The 19,801-nt window shown below is 29.8% G+C and overlaps 2 protein-coding genes and 1 long non-coding RNA gene across 4 annotated transcripts; 2 read left to right on the forward strand and 1 right to left on the reverse strand.

The window, feature by feature from the left end:
* Positions 1–720: 720 nt before the first annotated feature.
* Positions 721–3,588, reverse strand: LOC137835538 (APO protein 4, mitochondrial). The gene is made up of 3 exons (XM_068644087.1): positions 3,388–3,588; positions 3,047–3,296; positions 721–2,022 (listed from the first exon to the last, which is right to left on the reverse strand). The coding sequence occupies exons 2-3, from the start codon at positions 3,289–3,291 to the stop codon at positions 1,260–1,262; spliced, it is 1,008 nt and encodes a 335-aa protein (XP_068500188.1). The 5' UTR covers positions 3,292–3,296; positions 3,388–3,588; the 3' UTR covers positions 721–1,259.
* A 12,464-nt stretch (positions 3,589–16,052) lies between these two features.
* LOC137835539 (MYB-like transcription factor ETC1) lies at positions 16,053–17,393 on the forward strand. 2 transcript variants are annotated; one of them, XM_068644088.1, is made up of 3 exons: positions 16,053–16,231; positions 16,857–16,968; positions 17,057–17,393. In XM_068644088.1, the coding sequence occupies exons 1-3, from the start codon at positions 16,183–16,185 to the stop codon at positions 17,145–17,147; spliced, it is 252 nt and encodes an 83-aa protein (XP_068500189.1). In that variant the 5' UTR covers positions 16,053–16,182; the 3' UTR covers positions 17,148–17,393. The 2 variants fall into 2 exon arrangements, with proteins under 2 accessions (XP_068500189.1, XP_068500190.1); XM_068644089.1 differs by having other exon boundaries at positions 16,062–16,231; positions 16,881–16,968.
* Positions 17,394–17,877: 484 nt separating this feature from the next.
* LOC137835541 (uncharacterized) lies at positions 17,878–18,679 on the forward strand. Its single transcript, XR_011085100.1, has 2 exons — positions 17,878–18,065; positions 18,238–18,679. It is a non-coding gene; the product is annotated as an uncharacterized lncRNA (long non-coding RNA).
* The last annotated feature ends 1,122 nt before the right edge of the window (positions 18,680–19,801 follow it).

Genomic DNA, 19,801 nt, shown 5'->3' on the forward strand with positions numbered 1-19,801 from the left:
ATGGTGCAGCTTCCCCACGCCTCGAGCCCAATGCTAGCACTCCACGCAATACAAACCCTAATCCTGAAGCAACTCAAACGGTGCCCCTTTCTCAAAACCCTAACGCACCAGCAGTAGCAAAAGCCTAACAGATTGTTATTGGTCTTTCTAGTGTTAATATTTCACCACTAAGTCTATTGACATTACTAGGATTATCATATTCGAGATATTAGCTGTTTTGATTTTGGTTGCTTAATCATAAAAAAAGTATATAATAAGAGGGAAAACTAGATGAGTTACAATTGACCTTCGATGTTTAAACATATTTGAACCTATAAACAAACCTTCAATAATAGAAGATAAAGGGACAAGTGTCACCCACTCTCTCTTTCTAAAGTTAATGTTTCAGCTTCAAGTTCATTAACATTGTTAAAATAAGAAGTGGACTTTAAATTTACCTGATATCTTACAACACTGACTCTCATAAAGTAATGTTTACACCAACTTATATATTATCAAATGTTTTTATTTCTAGTTAATACAAAATCTCCAACTATCACATCCATTATGGAAAGATGTCATCCGCAAAAAAAAATGTACAGTTATATCTATCGATGAAAAAATCATCCAAAAAGATTTCAATATTGTTTGTTAGACATGTATATGTATTTTATTACAATCTTATTCCTCGATTTCGACCAGAAGTCATAAACAATAACTAAACTAGTAGATAGTTGATAGTAAACAGGAAATAAACGCTTTTGTTAGGAAAGTATCTCGAGAAATGAGAAATTTCAGTTTTACACAGCCCTTTCAAATTTTTACAGCAATGTACTTGTTACAAACATTTACACAATGCAATATTTCCCGGATGAATTATTATGGACTTGTGATTACTCAAAGGACAAAATTAGTCAAACGAGATAAATAACTGGGATCTTTGATGGAGAAGTAGGACACGAAAATATCTTTTGCTTCCACCTGAGGAGCCGGTCCAATAAGTCCTGCCACATCATATATGTAGAGATTTTGATTTTCTCTGCAGAAATATTTTGGGTGATACGAGATATAGGAACCAAATTTCTAGCTTGCTACATGCAGCAGAAGATTACAGCAAGATAAGAAGAGGCACATGGATTCATAATCAGATATGCTAGACAACCTTGAACTTATGGAAAAAAATTGCAGCTGGAAGTAATGACATGTCAGATTTCGCCCTAAACTGTCACTGACCCAGGCCCTGAGTCCGACCTGACCTACAATTCAACTTACTGTTGCTTTCAAAAGTTTGGTTCTCTAGTGATCCCAAAAAAAATATTATTGGCAGGACCAGACAAACCTTGCAACTTCATCATACAATTATACTTTTTAGGCACAACGGCACCAGCTCTTGAGCACAGATCCAATACAGCTGGAACACGCCCATAAAAGTCTTTCCTTTCATTCACAAGTACAGGAGGATCTTGAGGCCTTCGTCTCCATACCATCTTTGGGGGCACTAAGTTATCCACATTAGCTTTCATCCAAAAGTGAGCTCCTTTCCAACCCTCATACTTGAAAACCCCACAGAGCCTAGCTTTATGGCCAGATGGCCCAACATGAACCTCAGAACAATATTTACAAACTTTTACTGGATAAACCAACAACAACTTCTCCACCCCAGACCTAAGAGTCTCCCAAGCAGTTAATGTTTTATTAGCTGTAGAGGCAAGATCGTCTGGTAACAAATGTTGGGATTCAGGCACACTTTCACTGGCAGCCTCCAAGTTCCAGCTACTTGAATTAAGGTTTTCCTCCTGGAGATCAGCCCCTGCTTGCCAGCACAGCTCAACAACAGCCGGAATGCGATCAAAGTCAAACCTTTCATTGTGCCTAATAACACTTTGGAACATGTAGTTCAGGTGAAATGTTTCAACAGGGACAAGTATATCATTCAAACCACCTTTGATCCACTCATGAACCCGGTTTTTGGCACGATGCTTGTAACCCCAGCAAGTCTGAATTAAATGTCCCTGCTCACCAATATATATCTCTGGACAGAATCTACAAATAAATTATATAAGAGATAAGAATACGACTGCACAAAAGACTTACAATAACAACTTTATCATTTTAAGTAGAAACAACCAAGACGTCGTTACTGACAGCATTTATCATTTATAACCACCAGAAAAAATACAATTGTTTGTTCACATATATTATAGCGAGCTAATGTTATGAATCTTCAGTTCTTTTACCAAGAAAACCTCAGCGTTTTATTCCATCATTTTACTATTTCAATGGATATTTAAACCAACAAAAAAAAGGATAAAAACAAGTCCTGTGTTAATCAATGATTGTATGAACAAGATTACAAATTTATTTGATGACATATCAGTGCAGAAGAAGCTGCCTAATGCAAAAGCACCCACATCAAATTTAGAGTAACAGTCCCGAATACTAGAACTAAAATAAAATCGAGTTGCATGGTCCTTGTTGTTAACATCCATTTTCAATATCAAATTTATACGACAAAAGCTTTCAACTTGATCCCTATAAATATTCAATAGTTTTGAAATTCACTCACCTCGTTTTTGTCATTATAAGAAAGTAAAGTCATGGAGTTACAATAAAGCACGAGTGCCAAATTAAAAAATAACCATAATCACATTTAAGAACCAAAGAAACTGCTTAATGTTCTTCTTTTTTTGTCTGATTTGTAACACTCAAATTCAAATTAAGCTCTAATATAAAACCAACAAATTGGAAATATTCTACTAGTATCAGATCAGATCAGCACTAAATAAGAAAAAGGAATTTATTTAAAATACACTAATAGTGTAAAGACTTTTTAAAATGTCATCAAATGTTGACAGGAGGTCCCGTGTCTCGTAAAAATACTTTAAAAGTCATTTAAGATCATTTTTTTTGCTACAGACATAGGTACTCCTTAGGAGAGGTAACATGCTCAAGTCGACTACTATCTTTACATATCAAAATTATACTCAATAAAAATGTGCATCACTAGTGTAAATCAAAATGCATTCACAACCCACTCCAAAAAAAAAAAAAAGAATAATTGACTCACTTGCAAGCCGTGAGAGGAAGGAAGTCAAGGAGGGTAGAAATGCCATGGATGAGAACATTCCTGGCTTGGAGAACCTCGTTGGCAACCGGAACCATTGCGCGAACCGGGTAACCCTGTGCCCGTTTATCGATTCTCTTCAGAATCATCGGCCGCAGCTTTCTCAGGTCCACTTTCGTGCCGTACAACCGCCGAAGTTTACCGGAGAACACGAAACCGCACCGCGCCATCTTTCTCAGACCCTCCATTCAACCTGCAATGGAAAAACACAAATTCTTTTCAGACGGGCATTTCATCGAACACTTGGACGTCATCAACAAAATCCAGTGGAAGTTAACACCTACCTCGTACGACGTAGACGAGCTACGAAGAATCAAAGTCCCAGTTCAATTACGTATTCTGGATCGTTTCTTCTTTTTCTGCGATTGATGTATGCGGATTGAAGAAGATGGAGTAGCCGTGTTGCGGATCAGTGGTAAGATTTGAACGTAGCAAATGTTTTGTAGGCGACACAACATTTGAGAATAAAACTAAAAAACATCTCTATTTTGATCTTGGCAAAAAATACTTTTTAAACACGAATATGTTAAAAATAGTAATAAAAAGTAAAACACAAATTAATTTTATATTATGTAATTTATACTATCGTATAAAAGATATTTTTTATAATTTTTTTATGTTATCTTTTAACTATAAAAATTTACTTTTTACTAAATAAAAATAATTTCTTTCTTTAAATAATTGAAAATCTTTTCTCTACTTTAAATTAATTAAATAATTTTCTATTTGAAAATAACAAGCACTTAAATATTATTTCAATATTTTTAATAACAGTTTTATAAATTATATATTTTTAAAAAAATTACAATTATTTTAATATAATACAAATTAGAATACACATATACTTTGACGCATGTTTTTGTTAATATCTTATTATTATTAGATAATGTAAATTAATTTACTCTTAACTTAGTATAATATGAGACATAAATTATTTTTTTTAAATTAAAGAAATTTGTTAAAGAAAAATATAGACTTAATATAATTAAGGAAAGTGTTATTTTTTTTATGTCAAAGTTAACATTAACCCAATAATAGTAACTTTATTTTCGTAACTAAAACCATTAATGATTGTCGAAATAAATATTGATTTTAATTAAAAAAATAAATTAGTTAATAGGCCTGAAATATCTTTTTTTAATTAGATCTTAAACTAAAAACATATATAATTAAGTTATTGATCTTGTATAAATATTAAATTAAATCCAGGTTAGACTAGAACCGTTTAAAATTGTTGGAAAATCATAGTTACCATTTCAAAAGTTACATATAATATAACTTTCAATTAGTTAATAATTCTAACCATCTATAAAATATTTTTTAAAATTAGTCATGTATTATGATGATGATTTTCTAGAAATTTTTCTTTAAAACTTCTTCAAAAATTAAGGCTTTCTTTGGTTTGGGTTGGAAGTAAAAAGGATTTTCAATTAGTTAATAATTCTAATCACCTATAAAATATTTTTTTAAATTAATCATGTATTATGATGATGATTTTCTAGAAAAAATTTCTTTAAATATCCTTCAAGAATTAAGGCTTTGTTTGGTTTGGGGCACGAGTAAAAAAGGAAAGAAAATTAGTAGAAAATGAGTGGAAAGTTTAGTTGTTTGAATGTATGGAAATTGTACCGGTCGGCACTGGATAAACCATGTCATTCAATCTCGGTAATCGACCAACGACATTAATATACATTAAAGACGCTCAATAAATGACAACAATTATGGAAACTTCCTACTAATCATATAATCATGTATATCCCTGAGAAACCAGCTAACACTGATTTAGTGGAAGATATTGATTTATTAAAGATATTCTTCAAATATACTAATATACCAATATATCAATATTCCAACATACCAATATACCAAAATACCAATATATCTCCCTATAAACCAGGAATCATGCTATAAATCAGTGATATGTGATATATTCGGTCCATTACAACAAAACAAAGACTCATGACTAAACACTATAAATAAATAAACTCTCTACAAAGGTGCAATGTACGTTTCAATCAACTTTCACTATACACTTTTATTACAGAGTACTTACTTGATTGTCAGGGTACCTTTTTTAGGTCAACCCTGACCGATCACCAACAATTAAAGGAGGAGACTTGAAGTGAGGAGTGAGGAGGCAATCGACACATCAACAATTGTACAACCAGTTTCAAGTACAATCTAGGTCCACTTTGTCCATACAGATACATAAAATAAGTTCAAAGTAGTGAATTTGAAATAAAAATTGTAGAAGATTTGATTAATGTGACTGAAATATAAAAAAGATTTAAAATCATTTATCGAAAGGGCCTACCTAAAATTGGGTATGTTTTTGTTTTAAAATAAATATAAAAGTTTATATGAAAAGATTTTTAGTATTTATATATTTGTGAAGTAAATTTTTAATTAAAGAAAATATTGGACAAATTAATTTTTACATCCAAATATTATTATGTAATTAAAAAAATATTCGTAATTATAATTAATAGCGTGCTTATAAAAAAAATAGTTTATAATAATCATGCATGAAACATGAAATCAACTACATAAACAAGTCTAAACAGTAGCTGATAACAATAAAAATAAATGAATCTCAAAATAAAAATATAAAATAAACAAACCACAAAATTTAAAATGAAATTGCAATAACAATTGTTCATCAAGGTGAACACTACAGTATAGAATCTGTAAGTTCATGAATGCTGTCTTCAACCTTCTCAATCTTGATGTGGACATGCTCGAGACACTGAAATTAAAGTATCTAATTAGGATTTATTGTTTAGGGGTTATGCATAAAGTATTTAATCAAAATTAACACATAATTCATTATAAACAAATTATAAACAAACCGTAAATTATTATAACAATTCATGTATATATTAAGAAAGCAACATGTCTAATTGATTAAGTTTAACATTCATAATTGATTATGAAGAAAAGATTAATCGATTTGTTATGAGAAATTTAATGGATTAAGTTTGTTATGTTAATCAAATATGCTACTTTTAAGTCAATAAAATATTTTAAATTTAAATATCCAAGATCCTTAATTTGGATGTCTGATTTAATGTTTGTTTAGTTCGAGCAATATCTTCTTTATCATTTTCTGTTAATATTATATCATTCACATATATCAATAATGTTATAAAATATTCTTCAAAAGAATTAATAAACAAGTAATGATAATTCATTCCTAGATTGAGTATACCCCGCAGGATGACAATTTGGAAAACCACTCTTTGTTAGTTTGCTTAAGGTCATATAAAGCCTTTTTTAATTTACAAACTTTTCCTGGTTGAATAGAAGTCAATCCAAGAGGAGCAACCATTGTATACATCTTCTTTCAACACTCTCCAGGTAAAAAGGCGTTGTTTATATCTAATTGTTTCAATTCCTAATTATGGATAGAAGATAGAGAAAGAAGCAACCACTACAAGAAAATCATGAAATAGAAACCAATTTTTAGAGACCAAAATAATTAGTTGCAATAGTAACTAAATTAGAGACCATTTTAGAAACTAAACAAAAAATTGATTTCTAAATTAATTTCTATTATTATTAAGTAGTTTCTAAATTTGGTCTTTAAACCCTTGGTTGTTAATTAGATATCAATTAGAAACTATTTAACAATAATAGAAACTAATTTAGAAACCAATTTTTTCTTAGTTTCTAAATTGGTCTCTAATTTAGTTATTATTACAACTAATTATTTTGGTCTCTAAAAATTGGTTTCTATTTCATGATTTTCTTGTAGTGAACCTTATGGTGGTCATCTTTGCTACTGGAGAGAAAATATCAAGGTAGTTAATGCCTTTTGTTTGTGTGTATCCCTTTGCCACTAGTCTTGCTTTATACCTTTCAATTGTCTCATCAACCTTATATTTTATTTTGAATACCCATTTGCAACCTACGACAAATTTGTCCTTAGGCAGAAGAGCAGTCTCCCAAGTTTGATTTGACTCTAAAGCATATATCTCACATTGTATAGCTTTTCTCCAACAGTCATGTTTCACAACTTCAGAATAAATGTTTGGCTCAACACTGAAGAAAGAGACCTAACAAAGATGTGTAAGAAGGTCATAAATTATTATAAGACAAAACAAAATTTCAAGGATATTTAACTCTTGAAGATAAACTGATTTGATTCAAAATTTTGTTTTATGTCATGATCTTCATTGAAGTTTTGGTCTATACGGAAACAAGCTTCTTCTGGAATCTTAATGTTTAATTCCCAATTATTATTACTATTATTTTCAACATTATCATAGGGTGCAAGAATAACTTGTGATGGCTGACTCAAAACAAGTTGATCTTCAGTAAAAAAAAATTGATCATGAATGTTAGGACTGTTAGTTTCATTGCTAGTATCTTGAACCCTCTAATAGGAAAAACATATTCATAGAAGACAAAATCCCTAGACACAAAAATGTCTCTTGATTGAATATTCAACAAAATATATCATTTTGTCCCCCTTTTAAAACCAATAAAAAACACATTTTGCCCTTGGATCAAATTTTCTTCTATTTGTTGACAAAGTGCTAGCATAAAATAAAGAACCAAACACCTATAATCCATTAAATTTTGCTTCAGTATTTTCCAAAATCTTGACAACTTCAGATTTTTGTTTTAAAAGAAAATCCACGTGTACCTCGAATAGTCATCAACTATGGTCAAGAAATATTTATGACCATGAATTGATGGTATTGAGTATGGTCCCCAAATATCCACATGAATCAAATCAAAACATTTTTTTGATTTAGATGCAATAATAGGAAATGAAAGTCTTTTTTGCTTTGCAAAATGACAAACATCACAAACAAAATATTTGTTATATTTAACAAAAGGAAAGTTATTATGTTAATTATTTGAAATATGACCTAATCGAAAATGCCAAAGGGTTTCTAGATCACTGACATTAACCATATTGATGGTGTGTGTAGATTTGATGGGTTTGATTTGAAGTTTCTGATCAGATGGGATCCTGAATATATAAAGTTTATCTTGCCTCTTAGTAGAGTCAATCATCTTCAGAGAGTTCTTGTCCTGAATGTGACAACCATTAGATTTAAATGTAAGAACACAAGATAGTTTATCAATCAATTTTGCTACTGAAAGAAGATTAAAAAAAAAGTAAGGAATATACAAAACATTGTCTATGACATGATTTTGATTGAGAAAAACACTTCCAAAATAATTGGAAATTACTTGATTTCCATTTGGTAATTTGACATAAATAGGATTAATTTGATGGTATAAAGTGAAATAAGTCAAGGATGAACAAATGTGATTAGTAGCACCACTATCGATAATCCAAAAACTGAAGGAAGAAATAAAGTTATTACCAGTTTGCGTTGTCATGCTGGAAGGAATAACAAAGACTTGATTAGAAACATTGTCACTGGATGTGGCCTGTTGTAAAAGAGTTAACAATGTTTGATATTGCTTAGGAGTAAAATCAATTTGTTGAGACTCCACTCCTGACTTTGAACCTTCATGATTCTGCTCATTATTATTAAAATCTGTATTCTGAAAAAATTGCATTAGTATGACTCTAATCATGGTTATGATTTTTAAACTTGAAATGAGGTGGAAAACCATGTTTTCTATAGCATGTATAAATGGTATGCCATGTCTTTCCACAATGACTACAAATTTTGGAAGTATATCCTCTTCCATAACTTCCTTTTCCGTAGCCAACACCTCTGTCATAGGTTGTAACATTGTTTTTATAACCTCCTTTGCTAGTTGAAATCATTGCCTTGGATTGATCACCAAAAATTTGCCTTTCTTGTTGTGTAACGAGAGAGAAAACTCTATTAATAAGACTTGAGTTCTCACATTCAAATAATTATTATTTAGCTCTTTTAGAAATTTAATAATATGGTCTTTTGCTTTAAATTTAGAAATATTCATAAGAGCATTGCAAGCACATAGTAGGTAGTGGGTGGAAAAGATCAAGTTCATCCCAAAGAATTTTTAGCTAAGTGAAATAGTTTGTAACAGTAAACTCACCTTGTTTAAAAGAAGAAATCATCTTCTAAATATCAAAAATACGAATCATGTCTCCTTATGAGAACCTTTTGTTTAAATCATTTCGTATGTCAAAGGCATTGTCTATACAGATGATTCTGTGTGATGGATTGAGAAACAACCTTGAGAATCCAAGAAATAACCAACATATTGGCTCTCTGCCATGTTGGAAACAATGAGATAGTATGATTGAGAGCTTTTATGGTTTCATCAATGAAACCTATTTTGTTATTTGAAATTAGGCTCATTTGAACGAGACCAATGATGATAGTTTGGTCCCTCAAGAATAATAGGGACAATGAGAAAGAAATGATTATATGATGAACTAACATGATAAGGTGAACAAAGATCTTGTGAGGGATCAACAACTTCACCCATGGATAAATGTAGCAATCAGAGCTCTGATACCATATTATAAAATAGAGTAGAGATGAACAAAAGAGAAAAAGGAAGACAAAGGATTTGAGAATGAATATCTCTTATATTATTTCTATTGAAATCAAAACAAATAGTTTGAATATATACAAGCAATACACTCATTTTAGGTCTAGCTAAAGAGAGAGAATGAAAAACAAAGAGTCAATCAATAAATACTAGAATTAAAACAGACAAAGACAGATAAAGATAAAGGTTATTCACATTTTCGGTTGCTACATTTATTTATGTTTGGAGTTGTTGATCCCTCACAAGATCTTAATTCACCTTATCATGTTAATTTATTTGATAATATTTTCTTTCTCATCGTCTCTAATAGTCTTGAAAGACCAAATTATCATCATTGGTCAAATTCATTTCAAATTATCCTTATTTCAAAGAACAAGATAGGTTTCATAATGGAACAATAAAAGTTCCCACCATACCAACTCATTGTTTCTAGCATGGCAGAAAGCCAATATACTAGGTCTTTCTTAGATATTCAAGGTTGTTTCTCCATCCATGTCACATAGCATCATCTGTATGGACAATTCCTTTGACATATGGAATGATTTAAAGGAAAGGTTCTCACAAGGAGACATAATTTTTATTTCTAGTCTTCGAGAGATGATTTCTTCTATTTGTTGACAAAGTGCTATCATAACATAAAGATCCAAACAATGTGCTCGTGATTTGCTTCAATGTATTTGCTTTAAATCAAATCAAAAGTGGGAGGTTGCTCTTCTGCCTAAGGACAAAACTGCCATAAGTTGGAAATGGGTATTCAAAAAGTATAAGGCTAATGGAACTATTGAAAGGTAGAAATGCTAGTGGCAAAGGGATACACACAAACAAAAGTCATTGACTACCTTAATATTTTCTCTCTAGTAGTAAAGATGACCATTATAAGGTTATTTCTTTCTCTAACTTCTATCTATAGTTGGGAATTGAAACAATTAGACATAAACAATGTCTTTTAACATAGAGAGTTGAAAGAAGATGTATACATGGTTGCTCATCCTAGATTGACTTCTATTCAACCAAGACTAGTTTGTAAATTAAAAAAAAAAACTTTATATGGCCTTAAGCAAGCTAGCAGAGAGTGATTTTCCAAATTGCCATCCTTTTTACATTCTACGGGATATACTCCATCTATGAGTGATCATTCCTTGTTCATTAATTATTGTGAATGATCTTTTACAACATTATTGATGCATGTAGGTGATATAATATTGAGAGGAAATTATAAAGAAGAGATTGATCGAATCAAACAAGTCTTGAATAAGACATTCAAGATCCATGAATATAGGGATTTAAGATATTTTCTTGGTGTTGAAGTAGCAAGAAGAAAGAAAGGGATATTAGTGCATCAAAGAAAATATGCACTGGAATTGTTAATAGATGCAAGTCTTTTAGTCTACAAACCTATAATCACTCCTATTAATAATCTTTCTTAATTGTCTTTTACTAGAAGTGTGTCTTTCACATATGTTCAAACCTACAGAAGATTGATTAGAAAGCCTGTGTATCTCACTAATACCCAACCTGACATAACCTGTGTAGCAACTTTCTTAGCTTCTTGCTAAACCTTCAATTGTTCATTATACTGCTACAATTAGAATTCTCATATATATTAAAGGAGTTCAAAGTCTTGGTTTATTTTTCTCTTCTAGCACTTCTGCTAATCTAAATAGTAATTGGGAAACCTACAATGATTCAAGACAATCAGTGACTAATTTTAGTGCATATATTAGGAATTCTCTCATATCTTGAAAATCAAAGAGGAAGGAACAATATCAAAGAGTTCCTGGGAAACTGAATATAGAGCAATAACCACAGTTACATTTGAAATTTAATGGCTAACTTATCTTCTTCAATATTTCAAAGTCCCTTATGAGTAGTCATTTCTTTTGTACTATGACAATGAATGAACAACATACATTGTAACAAATCTAGTGTTTCACGAGCGCCCAAAACACGTAAAAATAGACTGTTACATTGTTAGTAAAAAATTGAAAAATAATCTTATCCATTTGCTTCTCATTTTCACCATAGAACAACTAGTTGACATTTATACCAAAATCTAAAGTCATAAATCTTTTAAAAATATTTGTTCCGAGTTTGGGTCTTATCAATAAGGCTTATCTTAGTAACCTTGTAATACAGTAGCCTCTATGCTCGAGTAGAGTACGAAGAGTCTTAAAAAAAAATTCATTTCTTTACCAAGAACTCCAAGAACTCTGGTGGAAGAGTATATTGGTCCCTGGACTTGAGTAGATTGATATATGCTAAAAGCCTAGAATGCTTAAACTGCCTTGGGATCCGCATTTGTTAGAGATTTGAAGGGTCACTTGATCTTGGTTGGTGAAAAACAATCTAACGGTTGGGAGTCATGACAATTCATTTTCTCGCTGCTTCACTCCTATAAATCTCGTTGAGGGTATTACGAGGTTATCGAAAGTTCGACTTAACTATCCATCGAGATACTCTCGACTAATACCATGAATGATTTTGTAGGTTGTTACAGTCTTGTAGAACATTTTCCAATTATATTTTTTGCTACATTTCAATTCTTATTTGTGGGAGAAACTATGGAAAAAGGTCTAAAACTTTCCTTTATGCAAAATACCTATACATGTGACTTAATAAAATATTATAAGTAAAACTATTATGCTTTGTCTAACTGAGGAATAAAAACATTACGAGGTGCTTCATAGAAAATCAAATAAAAGAGTATCAATTTTTCTTTTTGAATCTTTGTGCGCATAATCATCACGATTTTTTTTATTGAGCTGAGAATTGTCAAGCAACGAAAAAAATTAAGTGAAAGACTCGTAAACTAGGAAGAATTATATTTCACAAGAACAAATATTAAGGAGTGAAAATAAGACACGAGTATCTTTTAAGTTTTTTGTGGATGACATTTCAATTATGTGTCTAAAAGTGTCGAATTAAACTTATATTAATGCATAATTAATTAATAGAAACAAGAGTGTGCAAAAGAAATATGAACCATCAATTGTAAAATAAATATAATAGAAATAAGTCCCCAAACTTTTTAAGAATATGTGAAAATAAAAATTGAAATATACTGCAAAATTTAACAACACAAATTAAAACAAAAAAAATAAGCTACACTATAGTCTTACACAAATGTAAATAAGTTATTAATTAACAAAACAACAAAAAATAATACGAAAAAAATAAGAAATTGAGAAAAAGTCTTAAAAATAGACTTATAAGGCAAAAGTTCCTTATATTTTTTCAGATTTCTAGATTTTTTATTCTCGAAGTTTTCCAAATCTTGACCTAAGTTATTTACAAATATATTTCACGTTTAAATTAATATCGATCATAATTAAGAATATATGTCTAAAATTAGAGTTTCATTTGAGAAAGTTGACTCTTATATAGTGATTGTTTTAAGTTTGAATGATTAAGATTGATAAGAAGACACAAATACTTATCATCATATTATATTATATAAGTATTTAGTTTCTATTACTTATTAATTTAATTAATTATTAAAATATGACTAATATATGCAAGTTAACTTTATTATTGTCATAGATGTCGAGAAAGTATCGACATCCGTAACATAATCAAACCAAATGATTTAGAATTGTTATGCGAGTCTAATATCTCTTATTGATCCTTCAACATACAAACTAAATAAAAAACATTTTTTTTACCTAGTATTAAAAATCAACTTATTCAATAATGAATAAATACGCAATAAAATTTTAAAGGTGACAACGTTCTATTTGTGAAAAAAATCACTTTTATTTTTAAAAATGATTACTATATTTCTTTTATCTTATAACCCTATAGGAATCTATCCACTTAAGAAAATGGAACGTCTAAGTGGACTTTTTAAATTGGAGCTTTGCACGTAAGAGGAAACAATATTTAGCACAAAAAAAAAAATATCGTTTTATTAAATTTATTTAATCTCCAAACAATATTGATTAATTGCCCCATTCACTAATTGTTATGAACACTTTGGGAACTCTTGTTCAAATAAATTATATATATATATATATATATATATATATATATATTTTATTTATTTATTTTATAAAGACTACTTGGGTGCAATGTTGGAGACATAAGTAATGCTAGGAAACTAGTTGAAAATTTGGTTCAATGGTGAATCATTAAATTGATAGTAAAAAAGTATTAAAAAATTAAATAAATATTTTTAAATTTCAGACGAATTCATTCTAGATTTTAATGAGTCATATAATCCTCTTGAAAAAAAAAATAGAAGAAGAAATTAACTTATTCTTTGAATGAGTGGGAAGAGGAAGCTTAAGACCCTTTGCATCTAGAGTTGGTCTTCCAATTTAAAGGCATTTCAGGTTTTTAAGGTCAAATTATTATAAATTTAGTTTCATAATCCTCTAAGTCATTTTGGTATAAATTATCATCCCAAAATACACAATTTCCTTTTTATTATTTTTATTCAAACTCACAACTTGACAAAAAAAATTAAAATTTAATTATTTTAAATCAAATTATTTTTATTCTTAAAAACACATTAGACTACAAGAAAAATAAATTTGCAATAGAGTTTAAGTTTTATATGATAAAGACTTCTAACATAAAATTACTTTAATTCATATACTTGCCTCTAATTTTTAGCTAAAAGTAATTTTACAAATTTAAAATTGTGTAAATTTTTTCTTACAAATTCTCATCTAATTATAATACACAATACTACCACCACAATCTACAAACTCATTGCTCTCCCATCATAATATTGTATATAGACTAATAGACTATAAAATATCAATTAACGTCTTTAAATTATTGGTTAAATTTAAAACGTAACTTTTTTTTAAATGTTATTAATATATTTTTTGTCATAGATTTTAATAGATTTCAAATGCAGCTTTGTTCTTGAAAGCAGTGATTAGTTTTTAAATGTATACATTTTAGTATTTAAATGTATAAATTTTATATTAAAAAATCATTGGTTTGAGAAGTGTTGAATTCCACTTCTTGTGTGGTATAAAAAAATGTATACAATTTATTAAATATGTGGTCTACATAATATAATTACTTTTTTAGGAATATATTTTGTAGCGGCAAACACGTTTTCATAATTAAATACGAGGACAGAGTTCATTTACTTCATGTCCAAAATAATTGAATACTTTTATTTATCTCATAAAAGTTATACAATAAAGTTTATAATAATGGGATAGAAAGAGGGAGAAAAAAAAAGAGAAAAATCGGATAGTTTATTTATTTTAGGTTTTTTTGCTTTACAGCAGATAAGCAAGAAAAACTTAAGAAAATATTTATATTTTAACAATCAAGAAAATATCAAATATATTTAATTCATTTAAAAATATTCGTTAACAAAGTCTCTTTTTTAATGTTTTTTTTCATTAAATTAATCTTTCGGTGGTATAAAGTAGTTATTAAATTTATATCTTTATATCTGTTTTAATATTTAATAAAAATGAACTTGGTTTATGTTTTAAATTTCCGAATGTAACCAAAAAGTGAGTAGATTTTTTTTCTTTGACATGATGCAAGTATAGATTTGTTAAATAAAAAATGAGACCCATAAACTTTGATATCATTTTTACATAAAAACAAAAATGTTGACAAGATACTTTCTAATAATACTTTTTGATAAGATATTTTAACTATTAGTCCAAATTTACTAAAAATATAAAATTATTAATAAATATCATTGAATAAAAAACGATATATAACTTTTATTAAGTTTCAGAATAAACTATATTTTGATTTTTTATCTTATTTTTAAGTTTCGTTTTAATATTTTATCTTTCTAAAAAATGTTGGTTTCTTCTTTTAAATTTGGGCTAATTTGCTTCTTCCAAAATTCGACCAACTTTGATTTTAGAATATTTTTTGTTCATTCAAAACGTAAAACTTGTTCCATTAAATTCACCTATATAAAATTTCCTCCAAAACTCGACTTATCTTCAATCAGAAAAGGACAATTCTTACAAAAAAAAAACAAAAAATATAATAAATATGATGAAATTAGATGCAAAATGAATTTCAAAGGCAATTGAAAGAAAACCTAATACTATATTTTTTTTTTCAACTTTTCGATAATAATCCTAATTTGAACAATTGTTATCATCATGAGATCTAATTCACCCCCTCTTAAATCTCAACATTGTTTATTAGACTCACTTTTAAAAATATTTTTTCATTATGTTTATAGTACTTATATATATATATTTCTGTTTTAAATCTGTCAAAAAATTTCAAAACTGTGATAAAATTGGAAACATCATTATTTTATAATAACTAAATTGATTTAAATTTTTAAAAAAAGATGAATCTTAAAAAAAAAAAAAAGAAAAAAAAGTCCTAGTAAGAATATTACAGTTAACTGATATACTAAGTACAGAAGTAGTAGTTTTCAACTAACAATAAATTGTCCAACTACCTAACAAAGTTAAACTTAAATGGTCAACCTCCACCCCAACTTCAACTACCGTTCTTCTCTGTTCCTTTCCACTCTCCCTCCCAAATCTTCAACAGCAACCATTGTTCTTCTCCTTCTATTAATACCTCTCAACAAAACTCCTTCTCTTCAACACACACTTCATCCTCCACCACACTCAAACTACCACCTCCTTCCAATGGCTGACTCCAATACCTCTTCCACTCAAACTTCTTCACATTCTTCTGGTATGTATGCATCATTCTACACTCTATTCCTTCTTTTCATCCACCAACTTTTTGAGATGTACTTACCATGCAAAGAAAATGGATTTTTTTTACTTCATTTTTATGATATTAAATGCATTTAATACTTTCTTTGATAGAATGATACTAGGAGGGTTGTTGGCTAATCTGCAAATTTGAGGGGACACACACCCATTAATCTTTGCAGTTTTATCCACTCCAGTGCTTCTTGTGGGTCACTCTTTTAGTCTTTTTCTCATGGAACACCAACTACTTTTGGAATCTAATTTCACACTCTTCTTGGATTGCTAACTTGCTTTTGCTATAAGTTTTCTTTTCTAAGTTGCATGTTAGAGTTAACATTACACTTCTGAAGTTGAAAATTGGAAAACAAGATAGCTGTTGCTAGAAAAGGTACTTAAACACACTCTAGAGTTTATGAGAAACACCACTTATTAATTGACATGCATATGGTTGTGGAAAAGTGGAAACTACTACACTCATCATATATGAAAATATAAAAAAAAATGGTGTTTACACGTATCAAATAGAAATAATGTGAGTCTCTTAGATTTGACACAGTAACTAAAAATTTGGTGAGTAGATACTTTTCTGCATGGTTTTTTAGTGAAAGATGACAGAATCTGTTTAGATTCAGGGAAGCGTGGAACTTCCAAGGTTGAGTTTTCTGAAGACGAGGAAACTCTTATTACCAGGATGTATAAACTGGTTGGGAAAAGGTGAGAAATTTTTCATGTTAACATGCTTTGGTTCTTACCCTTTTTAAACATGCAGATGGAGGTTGTAAAACAATGTGTTCCTTTTTAGGTGGTCTTTAATTGCTGGAAGAATTCCTGGAAGAACAGCAGAGGAAATAGAGAAGTATTGGACTTCGAAACTCTCGAGTTCTAGTAAATGAAGTGGCAGAGTACTACTTATTGGTGTTCAGTGTAGGATGAGCAACAAGATTTTGGGTGCAACATTAGTGTTAAGTTGTGGGAGTGAGTGATTTTGTGGGACATAAACTGAATTAAAGTTGGTCTTATTTATTTATAGGTATTTGTATTTGTATTGGCTCTAAAAGAAAGGAAGAACAACTATAAAAACTGGTTTGTGTAATAGTTGTCCATTTTGAAATGTTACTCGGTGGTTGGTCTTATCTGAATCGCATTAGTGGTGTTCACTTTCTTCGTTTCTCTTTCTTATTCATTTACCATTTTGGCTCTCTATCATCTGCATCTTTGTGTTAATCGAACAAGTCCAACTCTTGATACCAGAAATGCATAGGGATTCAGCTGGGTCATTCTTGATCTATCTAAGTCTAACTCTAACCAATAAGCCCCATTTGTTTTTTTAAGCGTTAGATGAATTGAATGATCCTTTTCAATTCATATCTACAAAAGATTAAGATATATACAAAATGGGTGGTAGCGGTAGGTCCCATATCGTTCGGTATCGAGTTGAATGGAACACACCTAAAAGATAAGGTGTTAATAATTTCACCTAAAAGTTTCCTTATAAATATAAACAAGTTAAAATTTATTAAAAATGTAAAATTAGAAAAATCATAAATATATAAATTGATGTTATCTTTGACCCAACCAGTAGTAATGTATTAAAATAGCTTTGATGGTGAGAGGATTCAATTTGAATAATAAAGTGTTACTACAAACAACAAAATTTAAAATTAACTATCACTTTCTCTCTCTTTCTTTATCGATTTCTGTCACAAACAGGGCGATCTGGGTGGATGAGGTGAGAACTTGGGAATTGATTATCAAGCATCTGCAACAAAAACCTAATTTCTAACCAAACATGACAATCCACGTTTTTCAAGGTTTTCGTATCGCTTTCTAACCTTTCCAACTAACCTTTTTTCTTTCTTTCTATATTTAGTGTTTCTGTATTCAATGTTTGTCTTGTCATGGATCTGCAATTTTCACTTTACCTATGTTTTACTAACCCTGAAATCGAACTAGATCTAATTCATATGCTGTTGAGTTGCTCAGGAAATTCGGGATCTCGCCAATTACTCTATCGATTTATGGCTTTTGGATAATTTTCATGAGAGTTAACTTCAACATAGCTCCTTTTATCCATGAGAGAGAGGGGGAGAAAGTTGTTAAAACTGGAAAGGTCTATATAAAACCCTAAACCGTTGAATATGGGCTAGCTTTTGCAAATTTGGTGTTGGATAATTTTCACTTTGCAGAAATGGGTTTTTGTTAGATGTTGATTGGTAAGTACAGAAGGTTTGTTTGAAAACTTGTTTCTTAAAAGCAAGTTTGTTATGAAACTTAGTATGAAATTTTCAACCCTGTACAGAGTTTTTTTTGTTAGTTTAATAGATGAGTTTTATATTATCAACTGATTCTAAATTATTATTGGTTATAACTTTTGAGTTATTATTATGAAAATTAATAAACTTATTATACATGACATTTAAATTTATCTATGCATATTACTTTTTTTAACTTAAAAGTTCAATGTTTGTTTTGTCAAAATCACCTTTCTCTTTTGCAAACTGGAATTTTTCGGCCGTGCTACATAAATCCCAACATGTTAGATGTCTGAGTTTGTTCATGCTAGGTATTTTCTGCTTCTTCAGATGACGAACATTGAGTTTCTACTGCCCCCTAGTTTTTTTATTTATAGATGGATCTTTATGATTTCAATGAGTGAATTCAAATATTGGATATTGGCTGGTTGATGTTTGACATATGATTGTTTGTTGTTGCGTGCTATCTTCCCGTCCCTTAACAATCAATATGAGTATCTGCTTAACATGGCTGTATGGTATTGATTGTTAGATGATACTCATACTGCTGTCATTAAATAGCGTTATTCATGTCGCTTCATGTGCTGGGTCGCCTACTAAATGTCATGGTAGCAAATAAACTGTATAGCGTATGTATACTGTGGAAAATCCAACTTAGAAAGTCATGATGACCCAAGATAATATGAAGTAAAAAAAGTTAGGATTTCCTTTATCTTGAAATCCAGATTGATTTGAGTGATAAAAGTTGTTTTAAATGCCTATCCAGAACATGATTTTCTGCTTCCGTGTCTCACCGTATTATCTAGGAAAGATATGAAGTTCTGAAAAGTTGAATATATATGCTCCTAGACAACATGCCTAGTTGAAAACAAATGTAGTTCTTTCTGTTGATTTAAGAAATTTTAATTGATGGGTGAAACTTAATAAGAAAAAAATGCAAGTGAAATATGTTGCCATATAGCTGGAGGCAACATTTGGGTAAGAATAGACAGTTGAGTTTGGGACCATTTGGTGAGTGGTGGGTAATAGCAGCTCAGAGTTTTAAAGTTTTCCCGTATATGCTTTTACTGTATTCTTTAGTTATATGAAAATATCAAACTCAAGGGTAGTCCACTACTTAGTGTCTAGCCGAATGGATGCTGAAGTTCTATTCTCTAACCCTATGGGCTACAAACATGCAATAGCTACATGGCCTTTTAAATCACTCTGAGAATGATTTAGATAACTCTGATTGTTGAAATTCTCTACCTCTTATTCTTTGTGATTTGAGAATTTTCTTGGCAATTATTTTCCTT

Source organism: Phaseolus vulgaris, chromosome 5, assembly GCF_000499845.2.
Source record: "Phaseolus vulgaris cultivar G19833 chromosome 5, P. vulgaris v2.0, whole genome shotgun sequence".
Lineage (NCBI taxonomy): Eukaryota > Viridiplantae > Streptophyta > Magnoliopsida > Fabales > Fabaceae > Phaseolus > Phaseolus vulgaris.